General features: G+C 44.7%; 1 protein-coding gene across 2 annotated transcripts in view; it reads right to left on the reverse strand.

Moving 5' to 3' along the window:
• Window positions 1–353: 353 nt before the first annotated feature.
• The window catches only part of LOC135514336 (BDNF/NT-3 growth factors receptor-like), a 93,292-nt gene continuing 78,046 nt past the window's right edge, over window positions 354–15,599 (reverse strand). For both annotated transcript variants that reach the window (XM_064937752.1, XM_064937751.1), the window contains exons 17-18: window positions 3,726–3,884; window positions 354–3,356 (exon numbers count right to left, since the gene is read on the reverse strand). In XM_064937752.1, the coding sequence (XP_064793824.1) occupies window positions 3,171–3,356; window positions 3,726–3,884 (345 nt within the window). In that variant the 3' untranslated portion in view covers window positions 354–3,170. The remainder of the gene's footprint in view (window positions 3,357–3,725; window positions 3,885–15,599) is intronic.

A 15,599-nucleotide genomic window follows, 5' to 3' on the forward strand; every position in this document is an offset into this window, starting at 1 on the left:
GTGTAAATTCCTAAGTCTGAATCGGCCCTTTAGAAATTTACACAGCTGTAATTGCTCCAAAGGTGTTTCTAACATGCGTTGATTCAGGGGGGGGTGAATGCTTATCCAATCAAGGTATATTAGTGCTTTATTTTTTCAATCTTTAAACTTCATTAGAGTATTTTGTGTAGACTGTTGAAAAAAAAGACAATTAAATCCATTCTAATCCCACTTTGTAACACAATTAAAAAAAGTGAAGAAATCTAAGAGGGGTGAATGCTTATGATAGGTGCTGTACATACACTTCAACGCACACTCATCGCACTAACACTCCCTTATTCACACAGAGACACCAGATCTGCCCAGGATGATGTAAGACATAACACTTTTATTAATGATACCGTGTCACAACAGACTGGTCCGTTCATCGAGAGAAGCTGGTCACATTAGTATTACACACGTTCTGAGAAACTCCAGTCACAGCACTGAGACTAAAGCCATCAGAGCCACATGGGTCGTATACACACGCCTCTCCCTGACCCATCAGGGATGCCACAGTTGGACAGTGTAACAGCTGGGAGAGAACGAGAAAGAAAGAAAGTGAAGATACATCGAGAGAGGAGAGGTTCGTAACTACACAGCAGGTCACTTGTTAAGGGTTGTGATTGTCAGTCCTTTTTGAGGTGTCCATTTGTCTTTAGCAAAGATAACGATAGCACTGCGATTGGTGCCGCCCATTGCCTAGAGCCGAGCGGTAGGCGGAAATGTTGAACCTCCAACAGATAGGATTCTGGGAAGGCTCCATAATTAGTCACAGTAGCTTGACCAGGATGTAGAGTAAACTCAGACTGGGTCCATGGTGATGGAAAAGAGCCACATAGAAACGTCTTCCAGTGCAGTCCTCTGACAGACAATTCACTTACTCGCCACCACTGCCATGTCCCACTTTAGCCAATTCATGTAGGCTATAAGCGCTTTAAGAGTGGTTTCTTAGTTCCAATGGACACATAGTGCTCTTTCTCACATGAGCAGTTATTTCACTGCCAACTACTCTCGCACTGAAGGTTGTTGCACACAATGTTGCTTTGTATTGCACAGCGTTATTGTGTAAACAATATTGAATACCTGTGAAGCATTTTCTACTTGCTCTCGCACAGAAAGACATTCATTCTCTTTGTGGAACGGATGGTACATTATTGGATCTAATGTTTGTTTCAAGAGGCAGGCAGGAAAATGCAACAAAGAGCATGTGCAAGGACCCAAACAGACACACACAGTCTACGTCTGCAATGACACCCTATTCCCTGTATAGTGCACTACTTTTGACCACAGCCCAATGTGGGCCCAAGTATTGCACTCTTTCGGAGGCACACGCACATAATACTGTCAGCATAATCAATTAGATCACTTTAAATTGGAGTCAGGCCCCGATTCAGACCACATAATTGACTTAGACCTCAGAAACGTTGTCTCGTAAAAAATGTATAATTTTTTAATAAAATAATAATTAAGAACACAAATATCAATACCATCAAGTACTGAGGATATGACCAAACCAGTCACATGCAATCAGTTACAGAAGCATATGACAATATCATGATACTCAAACAGCCTTGTATGACGTTATTACATCTCAGTAAGTCTGTTTATTGTGTGTCTATGATAATGCAGGCGTTTGATCTTGAAAGTCTAGGTGAGCCTACAGTTGACCTTGAATGTGTAAGAGAAGGTTTTGTGGGTGGTGTGTGTGTGTGTCTGTGTCTGTGTGTGTGGTTGAGGAACCCACCACAGGAATGCGAGGTGTGTGAAGCAAACAGCTGTGGGTTCGAAAACCGACAAGACCGCACTATGATGGATGTTATCTCACTATTTCCCCGCAGACATTCAGGCCTCCTCTCTCTCTCTCTCTCTCTCTCTCTCTCTCTCTCTCTCTCTCTCCACTCCTCTCTATCTCACCGTCTTTCTCTCCTCCACTTCCTCATCTCCTTTCCCCCTCTCCCATTAAACAATACGTCTTAAATGTCTGAGGGGGAGACTGTGCTAATGGCCAACATTAGCTCCTTAATGAAATATACATTACACCATTACTGACGAGGGCTGGGGCTCCGTCGCTAAAGCACTGTGGGGCTAAAATAATAAAACATGCAGAATTCAATTTCCTGCAGAAGCCTTTTGAGTGTGTGTGTGTAGTAGTAGGGGGTGGGGGATATGTGTGTGTGCCAGGATTCTACCACAGTTGACCCAACCACGCCTAAACGGAGATCCTCGCCACTGACCATGATGGGCGATCTGACACAGACTCTGTCTCAGGATTGTCCGAGAATGTTGGACACATACATCGATAAATTACATGACATCAGCACTTGACATGGGAATTAAAACATCTTCATCCCCCAAAATGTATCAAAAACCCTCTTTCGTGTACATAGTCACAGACAATGACAACAGACAGACAGCTGAAGAGCACCCACTGGTGAACAGCCACAAATCTCCCTTTTAAGTTTACTTTCATCATTGCTTCAGTTATACAATAGCATGTCATTTGTTGCTGCTCATCAGCATGAGGGGAAATACTATATCTTGTTATGTCATGACTTGTTGACATGAGGGGAAAATAACAGTCTGGTTGCTTCCATATCTCCTTCCACGGAGCAACGAATCACAACTCTTTGCAGGACATTGCGGGGTCCGATGTCTGGTCCTCTATGTACAGAGAAGAAACAGCCTATCTGCAGTGGAGGCACCTCTTCTCGACCTCAGGGGTTTTATTTACAGAAGGATGGCGCTTGCAGAATTGGGAAAAAACCCCACTGCCTGCTCGAATAGAGCCCTCAGCCATTTACTGTAGACTACTTAGCCACAGTTTAAAATCCTTTGTGCCGATGCGAGAAGCCTTCCCACTGCAAACCATTCTTAAAGTATCTTGAGCAGGAAGAAGGTGGTAGGTTAAGAGATGCATGAAAGAGTAGAAGTAGGCAGAAAGTAAGAGAGAGATAGAGAGAGCGAGAGGAGAGGGGAGGGCACAAGGGAACAGTTGGGGAATCTTCTGATTGCCTTAAAGAGTTTGATCGTAGCTTAAAACACACTCAAGGACAGGTGCATCAATAGACACACACGTACAGGCACACACTCATTCTCTCTTGTATTGTACAGCCACGTGCATGTGCGCATACGCACACACGCACACCCGCTCAGCCCAGGATGTCCAGGTAGACAGGAGAGGCTTTGGCTAGGTTTAGCAGTAGGCTGTGGATCTCCTTGATGTGGTGTCTCATGTGGGGCTCTCTCTGCCAGCACCCCAGCATCAGGTCGTACACCTCTTTGGGACAGGTGCGAGGCCGCTGCAGGACACGCCCCTGTGTAATGCACTCAATCACCTGTGTGTGTGGGGAGGGGGCAGATAAACAGGGTTAGTGTCAGAATGCCAGCCGATATGCCAGATTTAATTGTCGATTCTTACTCTCCAATCTTCTCCAGACCTACACATGTGCCTTGGAGCTATAGGCTTAGGCTAAAGCTTTGGAAAGCTTTACCAAAGTAGAGGATGTGAGGGTTTAGAATAAGATTCCAGCTAGGGAGTTAGGTTGGAGCTAGCCTGGTAGTCTGTTCTGCATTCTTGCCACCTCCTCATGGAATTGTTATAAGGAGGTGGCAAGAGAACAGAATCAGACTGGCACCCAGGCTAGGATGGAGGTAGAGTATGGTCAAAGGGTCAGGGTTAAGGTTCGGTGAGAGGTGAGACTGACCTCGTTGTTGGAGAGCTGGTACCAGGGCTGTTTGCCGTAGGTGAAGATCTCCCAGAGGACCACGCCCAGACTCCACACGTCACTCTCTGTGGTGAACTTCCTGTACATGATGCTCTCTGGAGGCATCCAGCGGATGGGCAGCATGGTGTGACCGCCCACCTACACCAACACCAACACAAACAGTCAGCCTGGACACTGTTCTGCTGTACACACCTTTTCTTTGAATGATACAGAAATGTGATGTTGTTTGCTGTGAAACTACTTAATTGGTCATTAATTAAATGGTCAAATGAAATGGTAAAATGGTCATTAAACATTAATGACCTGCAAATTACTTGTTTATTTCCTTGGAATTCATTGAATGTGCAACTAGGCTTCATTTGGTACCAAGTCACCAGTTGTGATGAATTCTTTAAAGTACACTGAACAAAAATATAAACGCAACATGTAAAGTGTTGATCCCAAGATAATCCCAAGATAAATCATTCACCTCACAGGTGTGGCATATCAAGAAGCTTATTAAATAGCATGATCATTACACATGTGCACCTTGTGCTGGGGACAATAAAAGGCCACTCTAATGATGTCAACATTGTGAACAGAGTGCACCATGGTGGCGGTAGGGTTATCGTATGGGCAGGCATACGGACAACGACCACAATTGCATTTTATCGATGGCAATTTGTATGCACAGAGATACCGTGATGAGATCCTGAGGCCCATTGTCGTGCCATTAATCCACCGCCATCACCTCATGTTTCAGCATGATAATGCATGGCCCCATGTCGCAAGGATCTGTTCACAATTCCTGGAAGCAAAAATTTGTCCCAGTTCTTTCATGGCCTCCATACTCAACAAACATGTCACCCATTGAGCATGTTTGGGATGCTCTGAATCAACGTGTACGACAGTGTATTCCAGTTCCCGGCAATATCCAGCAACTTTACACAGCTATTGAAGAAGAGTGGAACAATCAACAGCCTGATCAACTCTATGCGAAGGAGATGTGCCGCGCAGCATGAGGCAAATGGTGGTCACACTGACTGGTTTAATAGCATTATCCATAATCATTGTAGCAAGTCTACATGAAAATGGCTAAAAAGCAACAAATCTGAAGTTTCGAAATGGCCTAGTCAAAGTCCAGACCTAATCCAAATTGAGATGTTGTGGCAGGACTAGAAACAAGAATTTCATGCTTGAAAACCCACAAATGCCGCTGATCCCTCCCCAGTGATGTGAGAGACTAATCAACAACTACAGGAAGTGTTTGGTTGGAGTCATTGCAGCTAAAGATGGCACAGCTAGTTTTTAAGTTCTAAGGGGGCAATTACTTTTTCACACAGGGGCATTGGGTGTTGCATAACTTGGTTTATTAAATAAATGAAATAAGTATGTCATTGTTGTGTTATTTGTTCACTCAGGTTCCATTTCTCTAATATTAGGTTTTGGTTGAAGATCTGATAACAGTAGCGAAAATTAGAAAGGGAGCAAATACTTTCTCACAGCACCGTATGAGTGAAGTTGTCCCAATTCTTTGAAATACAAAAAGTGGTTTAATTTCTAAACGGTTCCCCCGATATGGATGAAAAAACCCTGAAATTAAAGCTGACAGTCTGCTCTTTAACCTCATAGTAATTTTCACTGTCCCAATACTTTTGGAGCTCACTATATATACTGTAGTTCTGAGCACTAAAAGGTTAAGTCTAGTTTGTTTAATGTCTTGCTGAAGCAAGGCACATGGTTAATGTAACAAACAGGTAATCATCTAACAATAAATGTAATAAAATACATTTCTGAAATGCAGTGCATTCTGAAAGTATTCAGACCCCTTCGCTTAAGTTACAGCCTTATACTATAATATATTAAATATTTGTTTTCCCCTCATCAATCTACACACAATACCTCATTTACATAAGTATTCAGACCCTTTACTTAATACTTTGTTGAAGCATGTTTTGCAGCGATTACAGCCTCAAATCTTCTTGGGTATGATACTACAAACGTGGCACATCTGTATTTGGGTAGTTTCTCCCATTCTTCTCTGCAGATCCTCTCAAGCTCTGTCAGGTTGAATGGGGAGTGTCGCCGAACAGCTATTTTCAGGTCGTTCAGGTCTCTCCAGCGATGGTCAATCGGGTTCAAGTCCGCACTCTTGCTGGGCCACCCAAGGACATTCAGAGACTTGTCCCGAAGAAACTCCTGCGTTGTCTTGGTTGTGTGCTTAGCATTGTTGTCCTGTTGGAAGGTGAACCTTCGCCCCAGGCTGGGGTCCTGAGCGCTCTGGACCAGGTTATCATCAAGGATCTCTCTGTACGTTGCTCTGTTCAACTTTACCCCCGATCCTGACTAGTCTCTCAGTCACTGCTGCTGAAAAACCTCCCCACAGCATGATGCTGCCACCACCATGCTTCACCGTAGGGATGGTATTGGTCAGGTGATGAGCGGTGCCTGGTTACTTCCAGACGTGATGCTTGGCATTCACACCAAAGAGTTCAATTTTGGTTTCATCAGACCAGAGAATCTTGTTTCTCATGGTCTGAGAGTCCTTTAGGTGGCTTTTGGCAAACTCCAAGCGGGCTGTCATGTGCCTTTTACTGAGGAGTGGCTTCTGTCTGGCCACTCTACCATAAATGCCTGTTTGGTGGAGTGCTGCAGAGATGGTTGTCATTCTGGAAGGTTTCCCATCTCCAAAGAGGAACTATGGAGCTCTGTCAGAGTGACCATCGAGTTCTTGGTCACCTCCCTGACCAAGGCCCTTCTCCCCCGATTGCTCAGTTTGGCCGGGTGGCCAGCTCTAGGAAGAGTCTTGGTGGTTCCAAACTTCTTCCATTTAAGAAGGATGGAGGCCACTGTGTTCTTGGGGACCTTCAATGCTGCAGAAATTGTTTGGTACCCTTCCCCAGATCTGTGCCTCAATGCAATCCTGTCTCGGAGCTCAATGAACAATTCCTTTGACCTCAAGGCTTGCTTTTTGCACTGACGTGGACTGGCAACTGTGGGACCTTATATAGACAGATGTATGCCTTTTCAAATCATGTCCAATCAATTGAATTTACCACAGGGGGACTCCAATCAAGTTGTAGAAACATCAAGGATGATCAATGGAAACAATAGTTAACTGAGTTGTAACTCCAGTTCTATGAATGAAGTGGAGCCCCATAGGGGAGCTCTGTTCCTAGTCGTTTACTCCGCTGCCTAGGCAGCGAGTAGCCTGAGAGAAAATGATGCACACACCTGTAGCCAATGGGAGTACAGGTGTCCCTATATAAGGGGATGCTTCCCCTCAATCAGCCTCTCAAAAATATTATCTTCAGCGAGACTGGGGATTGGCAGGGCCTTAAGTCCTATGGGGCTCTGCTCCACTCATAGAACTGGAGTTACAGCTCCAGTAAATATCGTTCTATATCGTGGAGCTCCGCCCCCATAGGGGAGCTCTGCACCTAGTGGTTTTAGGGGGAGCGCAACGCTCCAAAATGTACTCCCTGCCGAACCTAACACTTCCCACCTAATGAAAAGGTCTGGCCCAGCAATGGCGGCGACGAAGTCCCACAGTACCGTAACACAATGTGTCACAATATACTGCGTCCTCAGTACAATCCTCCCTACTCAGCCTGGAGACACTGTCAATGGCTAGTGGGCAGATAACAGAATATGAGCCATACTAATCTGAACCAGCAGGTAGATGCTTAAGTATTCTGTCAATATGTCACGCCCTGACCATAGAGAGCTTTTTTTCTCTGTTGGTTAGGTCGGGGTGTGACTAGGGTGGGTCATCTAGGTGATTTATATTTCTATGTTGGCCTGGTATGGTTCCCAATCAGAGGCAGCTGTTTATTGTTTTGTTTTGCTGTGAGTTTCACTTAGTAATTAAAAGATGTGGAACCCAGATCACGCTGCGCTTTGGTCCACTTATTATAACGAACGTGATAGAAGATCCCACCAACAACGGAACAAGCAGCGTGCCTGGGAGGTAATGGCATCCTGGTCTTTGGAGGAGATTAGGGAGAGAACCTCCTGGACTTGGGATGACATAATGGCAGGAGAGAAGAGCCTGCCATGGAAGCAGGCGGAAGCAGCGAAGGAGGTACAGCGACAAAGTCGGTGAGGAAGGCCACAAAAACCCCAACAACATTTTTGGGGAAGGCACTTGGAGCTGTCGGCGGAGCCGAGGAGTGAACCAGAGCCAGTCTGGGAGAAGAAGGAGAATTTGGAGGAGAGAGAGATGGGAGTTGTTGAGTTGGTGGAGGATGCACCGATTTGGACTAAAGGAGCGTGTTGTCAGCTTGGTGCCACCTGAGTCAGCTCCCCGTACTCGTCATAAGAAGTGTGTTAAAGTTCAGGTACCATTGATGCCGGCTATACACACCAGGTCTCCATTGCGTCTCCACAGCCCTGTGCATCCTGTGCCTGATCCTCGCACTCTCCCTCAAGTGCATGTCATATTGCACTTCCTAAGGCTTCCACTAGATGTCAACAATCTTTAGAACCTTGTTTCAAGCTTCTACTGTGAAGTGGAAGGGAATGAGAGCTGATTGAGTCATGGGTCTGCCAGAAGGCCATGTGCTCAGTCAGGCGCGTGCCCGTGAGAGTTAGCTCCGTTCCCTTTCATTTCTAAAGACAAAGGAATTCTCCAGTTGAAACATTATTGAATATTTATGATAAAAAACATCCTAAAGATTGATTATATACATCGTTTGACATGTTTCTACAAACTGTAATATAACTTTTTTGGCTTTGTCTGGACCTAGGGCCTGCGCATTTGGATTATTGTACTAAATGCGCGTTCAAAAAGGAGGTATTTGGACATAAATTATGGATATCATAAACTAACATTTATTGTGGAACTGGGATTCCTGTGAGTGCAGTCTGATGAAGATCATCAAAGGTAAGTGAATATTTATAATGCTATTTCTGACTTTTGTTGACTCCATAACATGACGGGTATCTGTATTGCTCTACTCAGATTATTCCATGGTGTGCTTTGTCCGTAAAGCTTGCCAATGACTCCTTATATGGCTGTGAATGAGCTACGAATGAGCTTACGTTTTCCACGTATTTCCAAGGTGTCTACAGCATTGTGACATCTTTTTAGGCATTTCCATTGAAGAATGGCCGTAAGGGACCATATATAGCATGTGGTCACATGGTGTCTCCCGCAGAAAATCTTACGTAAAATACTGAGGTAGCCATTTTTCCAATCGCTTCTTATGAGAAACCAATTGCCTCGACGGATATATTATTGAATATATATGTTAAAAACACCTTGAGGATGGATTCTAAATAACGTTTGCCGTGTTTCTGTCGATATTATGGAGCAAATTTTGAAATTTTGGCGTTAAAGTTTTCCGGTCGATTTCTCAGCCAAGCATGATGAAGAAACGGGAGCTATTTCGCCTGCAAAAATAATATTTTTGGAAAAAAGGAACATTTGCTATCTAACTGGGAGTCTCCTGAGTGAAAGCATCCGAAGTTCTTCAAAGGTAAATTATTTACATTTACATTTACATTTAAGTCATTTAGCAGACGCTCTTATCCAGAGCGACTTACAAATTGGTGAATTCACCTTCTGACATCAGTGGAACAGCCACTTTACAATAGTGCATCTAAATCATTTAAGGGGGGGTGAGAAGGATTGCTTTATCCTATCCTAGGTATTCCTTGAAGAGGTGGGGTTTCAGGTGTCTCCGGAAGGTGGTGATTGACTCCGCTGTCCTGGCGTCGTGAGGGAGTTTGTTCCACCATTGGGGGGCCAGAGCAGCGAACAGTTTTGACTGGGCTGAGCGGGAACTGTACTTCCTCAGTGGTAGGGAGGCGAGCAGGCCAGAGGTGGATGAACGCAGTGCCCTTGTTTGGGTGTAGGGCCTGATCAGAGCCTGGAGGTACTGTGGTGCCGTTCCCCTCACAGCTCCGTAGGCAAGCACCATGGTCTTGTAGCGGATGCGAGCTTCAACTGGAAGCCAGTGGAGAGAGCGGAGGAGCGGGGTGACGTGAGAGAACTTGGGAAGGTTGAACACCAGACGGGCTGCGGCGTTCTGGATGAGTTGTAGGGGTTTAATGGCACAGGCAGGGAGCCCAGCCAACAGCGAGTTGCAGTAATCCAGACGGGAGATGACAAGTGCCTGGATTAGGACCTGCGCCGCTTACTGTGTGAGGCAGGGGCGTACTCTGCGGATGTTGTAGAGCATGAACCTACAGGAACGGGCCACTGCCTTGATGTTAGTTGAGAACGACAGGGTGTTGTCCAGGATCACGCCAAGGTTCTTAGCGCTCTGGGAGGAGGAAACAATGGAGTTGTCAACCGTGATGGCGAGATCATGGAACGGGCAGTCCTTCCCCGGGAGGAAGAGCAGCTCCGTCTTGCCGAGGTTCAGCTTGAGGTGGTGATCCGTCATCCACACTGATATGTCTGCCAGACATGCAGAGATGCGATTCGCCACCTGGTCATCAGAAGGGGGAAAGGAGAAGATTAATTGTGTGTCGTCTGCATAGCAATGATAGGAGAGACCATGTGAGGTTATGACAGAGCCAAGTGACTTGGTGTATAGCGAGAATAGGAGAGGGCCTAGAACAGAGCCCTGGGGGACACCAGTGGTGAGAGCGCGTGGCGAGGAGACAGATTCTCGCCACGCCACCTGGTAGGAGCGACCTGTCAGGTAGGACGCAATCCAAGCGTGGGCCGCACCGGAGATGCCCAACTCGGAGAGGGTGGAGAGGAGGATCTGATGGTTCACAGTGTCGAAGGCAGCCGATAGGTCTAGAAGGATGAGAGCAGAGGAGAGAGAGTTAGCTTTAGCAGTGCGGAGCGCCTCCGTGATACAGAGAAGAGCAGTCTCAGTTGAATGACTAGTCTTGAAACCTGACTGATTTGGATCAAGAAGGTCATTCTGAGAGAGATAGCGGGAGAGCTGGCCAAGGACGGCACGTTCAAGAGTTTTGGAGAGAAAAGAAAGAAGGGATACTGGTCTGTAGTTGTTGACATCGGAGGGATCGGGTGTAGGTTTTTTCAGAAGGGGTGCAACTCTCGCTCTCTTGAAGACGGAAGGGACGTAGCCAGCGGTCAGGGATGAGTTGATGAGCGAGGTGAGCTAAGGGAGAAGGTCTCCGGAAATGGTCTGGAGAAGAGAGGAGGGGATAGGGTCAAGCGGGCAGGTTGTTGGGCGGCCGGCCGTCACAAGAAGCGAGATTTCATCTGGAGAGAGAGGGGAGAAAGAGGTCAGAGCACAGGGTAGGGCAGTGTGAGCAGAACCAGCGGTGTCGTTTGACTTAGCAAACGAGGATCGGATGTCGTCGACCTTCTTTTCAAAATGGTTGACGAAGTCATCTGCAGAGAGGGAGGAGGGGGGGGGGAGGGGGAGGAGGATTCAGGAGGGAGGAGAAGGTGGCAAAGAGCTTCCTAGGGTTAGAGGCAGATGCTTGGAATTTAGAGTGGAAGAAAGTGGCTTTAGCAGCAGAGACAGAGGAGGAAAATGTAGAGAGGAGGGAGTGAAAGGATGCCAGGTCCGCAGGGAGGCGAGTTTTCCTCCATTTCCGCTCGGCTGCCCGGAGCACTGTTCATTTAATTTGTTTGCTTTTCTTATTTGAAAATGAAAATGTTGCCTGCAGCCAGCAGAGCTAGCATAGCATTATGCCATGATAAACTTACACAAATGCTTGTCTAGCATTGGCTGTAACGCATATTTTGAAAATCTGAGATGACAGTGTTGTTAACAAAAGGCTAAGCTTGTGTTTGAATATATTTATTTCATTTCATTTGCAATTTTCATGAATAGGAAAAGTTTCTAGGGGTACTTATGTCCGCTGCGTTATGCTAATGCATTTGAGGCTATGATTACGCTCCCGGATACGGGATTGCTCGTCGCAAGAGGTTAAGGAGAAGTATATCTTTAATTACATGCATAATAGTTGTATTTTCATCAACATTTATGGTGAGTATTTCTGTAAATTGATGTAGCTCTCTGCACTTTCAACTGATTTTTTGGAGGTAAAACATAACAACGCGCCAATGTAAACAGAGATTTTTGGATATAAATATGAACTTTATCGAACAAAACATACATGTATTGTGTAACATGAAGTCCTATGAGTGCCATCTGATGAAGATCATCAAAGGTTAGTGATTCATTTTATCTCTATTTCTGCGTTTTGTGACTCCTCTCTTTGGCTGGAAAAATGGCTGTGTTTTTTTGTGACGAGGTACTGACCTAACATAATCGCATGTTATGCTTTTCTCGTAAAGCCTTTTTGAAATTGGACACTGTGGTGGGATTAACAACAAATTCGTCTTTAAAATGTTGTATAATACATGTATGTTTGAGGAATTTTAATTATGAGATTTCTGTTGTTTGAATTTGGCGCCCTGCACTTTCAGTGGATGTTGGTCAGGTGGGACATTAGCGTCCCATGTACCCTAGAGAGGTTAAAGAAAGGAGGGCGCAGCACAGGCATTGGGGGGATTGGTGAGGCCACTCCTGGTGTGCTGTGACCCCAAGCACACGAAACAAAAGTTGTGTGAGTCCATAGCTACCATAGAGAAGCAGCGACACTGAGCTCTTAAAAGAGAAACACCGGTGTGCTCATTGAGATGGACGACGTTGAGAATTGGAATTCGATGGCGGGATCGTCCTGAGTCTTTCTCTTCCCTTCTCTTCTCTTCTCTTCTCTGCTTCTTCAGTTACTGAAGATAATGGGAGGGTGATTGAGGGGAAGCATCCCCTAACATTTTTAAATTTTATTTATTTAACCTTTATTTAACCAGGTAGACTAGTTGAGAACAAGTTCTCATTTGCAACTGCGACCTGGCCAAGATAAAGCATAGCAGTGTCAATAGACAACACAGAGTTACACATGGAGTAAACAATTAACAAGTCAATAACACAGTAGAAAAAAAAGAGAGTCTATATACAGTGCCTTGCGAAAGTATTCGGCCCCCTTGAACTTTGCGACCTTTTGCCACATTTCAGGCTTCAAACATAAAGATATAAAACTGTATTTTTTTGTGAAGAATCAACAACAAGTGGGACACAATCATGAAGTGGAACAACATTTATGGGATATTTCAAACTTTTTTAACAAATCAAAAACTGAAAAATTGGACGTGCAAAATTATTCAGCCCCTTTACTTTCAGTGCAGCAAACTCTCTCCAGAAGTTCAGTGAGGATCTCTGAATGATCCAATGTTGACCTAAATGACTAATGATGATAAATACAATCCACCTGTGTGTAATCAAGTCTCCATATAAATGCACCTGCACTGTGATAGTCTCAGAGGTCCGTTAAAAGCGCAGAGATCATCATGAAGAACAAGGAACACACCAGGAAGGTCCGAGATAATGTTGTGAAGAAGTTTAAAGCCGGATTTGGATACAAAAAGATTTCCCAAGCTTTAAACATTCCAAGGAGCACTGTGCAAGCGATAATATTGAAATGGAAGGAGTATCAGACCACTGCAAATCTACCAAGACCTGGCCGTCCCTCTAAACTTCCAGCTCATACAAGGAGAAGACTGATCAGAGATGCAGCCATGATCACTCTGGATGAACTGCAGAGATCTACAGCTGAAGTGGGAGACTCTGTCCATAGGACAACAATCAGTCGTATATTGCACAAATCTGGCCTTTATGGAAGAGTGGCAATAAGAAAGCCATTTCTTAAAGATATCCATAAAAAAGTGCTGTTTAAAGTTTGCCACAAGCCACCTGGGAGACACACCAAACATGTGGAAGAATGTGCTCTGGTCAGATGAAACCAAAATTGAACTTTTTGGCAACAATGCAAAACGTTATGTTTGGCGTAAAAGCAACACAGCACATCACCCTGAACACACCATACCCACTGTCAAACATGGTGGTGGCAGCATCATGGTTTGGGCCTGCTTTTCTTCAGCAGGGACAGGGAAGATGGTTAAAATTGATGGTAAGATGGATGGAGCCAAATACAGGACCATTCTGGAAGAAAACCTGATGGAGTCTGCAAAAGACCTGAGACTGGGACGGAGAATTGTCTTCCAACAAGACAATGATCCAAAACATAAAGCAAAATCTACAATGGAATGGTTCAAAAATAAACATATCCAGGTGTTAGAATGGCCAAGTCAAAGTCCAGACCTGAATCCAATCGAGAATCTGTGGAAAGAACTGAAAACTGCTGTTCACAAATGCTCTCCATCCAACCTCACTGAGCTTGAGCTGTTTTGCAAGGAGGAATGGGAAGAAATGTCAGTCTCTCGATGTGCAAAACCGATAGAGACATACCCCAAGCAACTTACAGCTGTAATCGCAGAAAAAGGTGGCGCTACAAAGTATTAACTTAAGGGGGCTGAATAATTTTGCATGCCCAATTTTTCAGTTTTTGATTTGTTAAAAAGTTTTGAAATATCCAATAAATGTCGTTCCACTTCATGATTGTGTCCCACTTGTTGATTCTTCACAAAAAATACAGTTTTATATCTTTATGTTTGAAGATTGAAATGTGGCAAACTGTCGCAAATTTCAAGGGGCCCGAATACTTTCGCAAGGCACTGTACATTGTGTGCAAAAGGCTTGAGGAGGTAAGCGAATAATTACAATTTTGCAGATTAACACTGGAGTGATAAATGATCAGATGGTCATGTACAGGTAGAGATATTGGTGTGCAAAAGAGCAGAAAAGTAAATATATATAAACAAGTATACAGCAAGTATACAGAATGGTGTCGTCTGCGTAGAGGTGGATCAGGGAATCGCCCGCAGCAAGAGCAACATCATTGATATATACAGAGAAAAGAGTCGGCCCGAGAATTGAACCCTGTGGCACCCCCATAGAGACTGCCAGAGGACCGGACTGCATGCCCTCCGATTTGACACACTGAACTCTGTCTGCAACATAGGGACACCTGTACTCCCATTGGCTGCAGGTGTGTGCATAAGTTTCTCTCAGGCTATTCGCTGCCTAGGCAGAAGGGTAAACCACTAGGAGCAGAGCTCCCATATGGGTGGAGCTCCACGATATAGAACAGGATGCACCAGAGCCCAATTTCAAGTCTCATAGCAAAGGGTTTGAATACCTATGTAAATAAGGTATTCTGTTTTTTATACCTTAATAAAAATATCTAAAAACCTGTTTTCGTATTGTCATTACGGGGTATTGTTTGTAGATTGATGAGGAAAACATTTAATATATTGTATTTAGAATAAGACTAAAGTAATAAATGTGCAAAAGGTGAAGGGGTCTGAATACTTTCTAAATGGACTGTATGTCCCTGTCCCTCATGTGCAGTTACTCCCACTGTGCTTCAGTACAAGTGGACTTATTAATGCTTAGGACTGTAGCTACAGTAGCTACAGTACAGTCATTTTGTCCCAGACACTGCACGATACAGGAAGCTGTTGTTGGCCACCGCTGTCTGCTGCCCACTCAGCCCTGCGAGGTCTCTTCTTCTATCCGTCAGAGTAGCCTTTACTTTATCAGTCCATTAAAGCCAAGAGATAGTCATCCCCGGTATGTGTGTTTGTTTGTGTAAACCAATCTGGCTCTATCTCTAGTCCGCCTTCTCAAAGGCTCCTGACGCCTCCTCACCAAATAACTCACTGTAAGTGTTTTCACATAACTAAAACCCACTTGAGTTTCCAAGTACAGTGTGTATGTTGCGATGGATTCATGGTCAAGAACAGTGTGGGGTTGAGGGCGAAGCCAACATCTAGTGAGTGTATTTATTTATTGTTGTTTGTTTTATCACATTGTAAAACATGGAGTGGTTTGAAATATTAATTCTGTGCTTCTGATCTTAGTGACTGCAACTTTTTTACAGTTTCCTAGCAGCACTGTATGTTAGAGTGTGTTTGTGTATGTTTCTGGGGTTGGAACAGGTTCAGGAAACAAAAAATTGAGGAACAGAATC

Source organism: Oncorhynchus masou, chromosome 25 (genome assembly GCF_036934945.1).
Source record: "Oncorhynchus masou masou isolate Uvic2021 chromosome 25, UVic_Omas_1.1, whole genome shotgun sequence".
Taxonomy (NCBI): domain Eukaryota; kingdom Metazoa; phylum Chordata; class Actinopteri; order Salmoniformes; family Salmonidae; genus Oncorhynchus; species Oncorhynchus masou.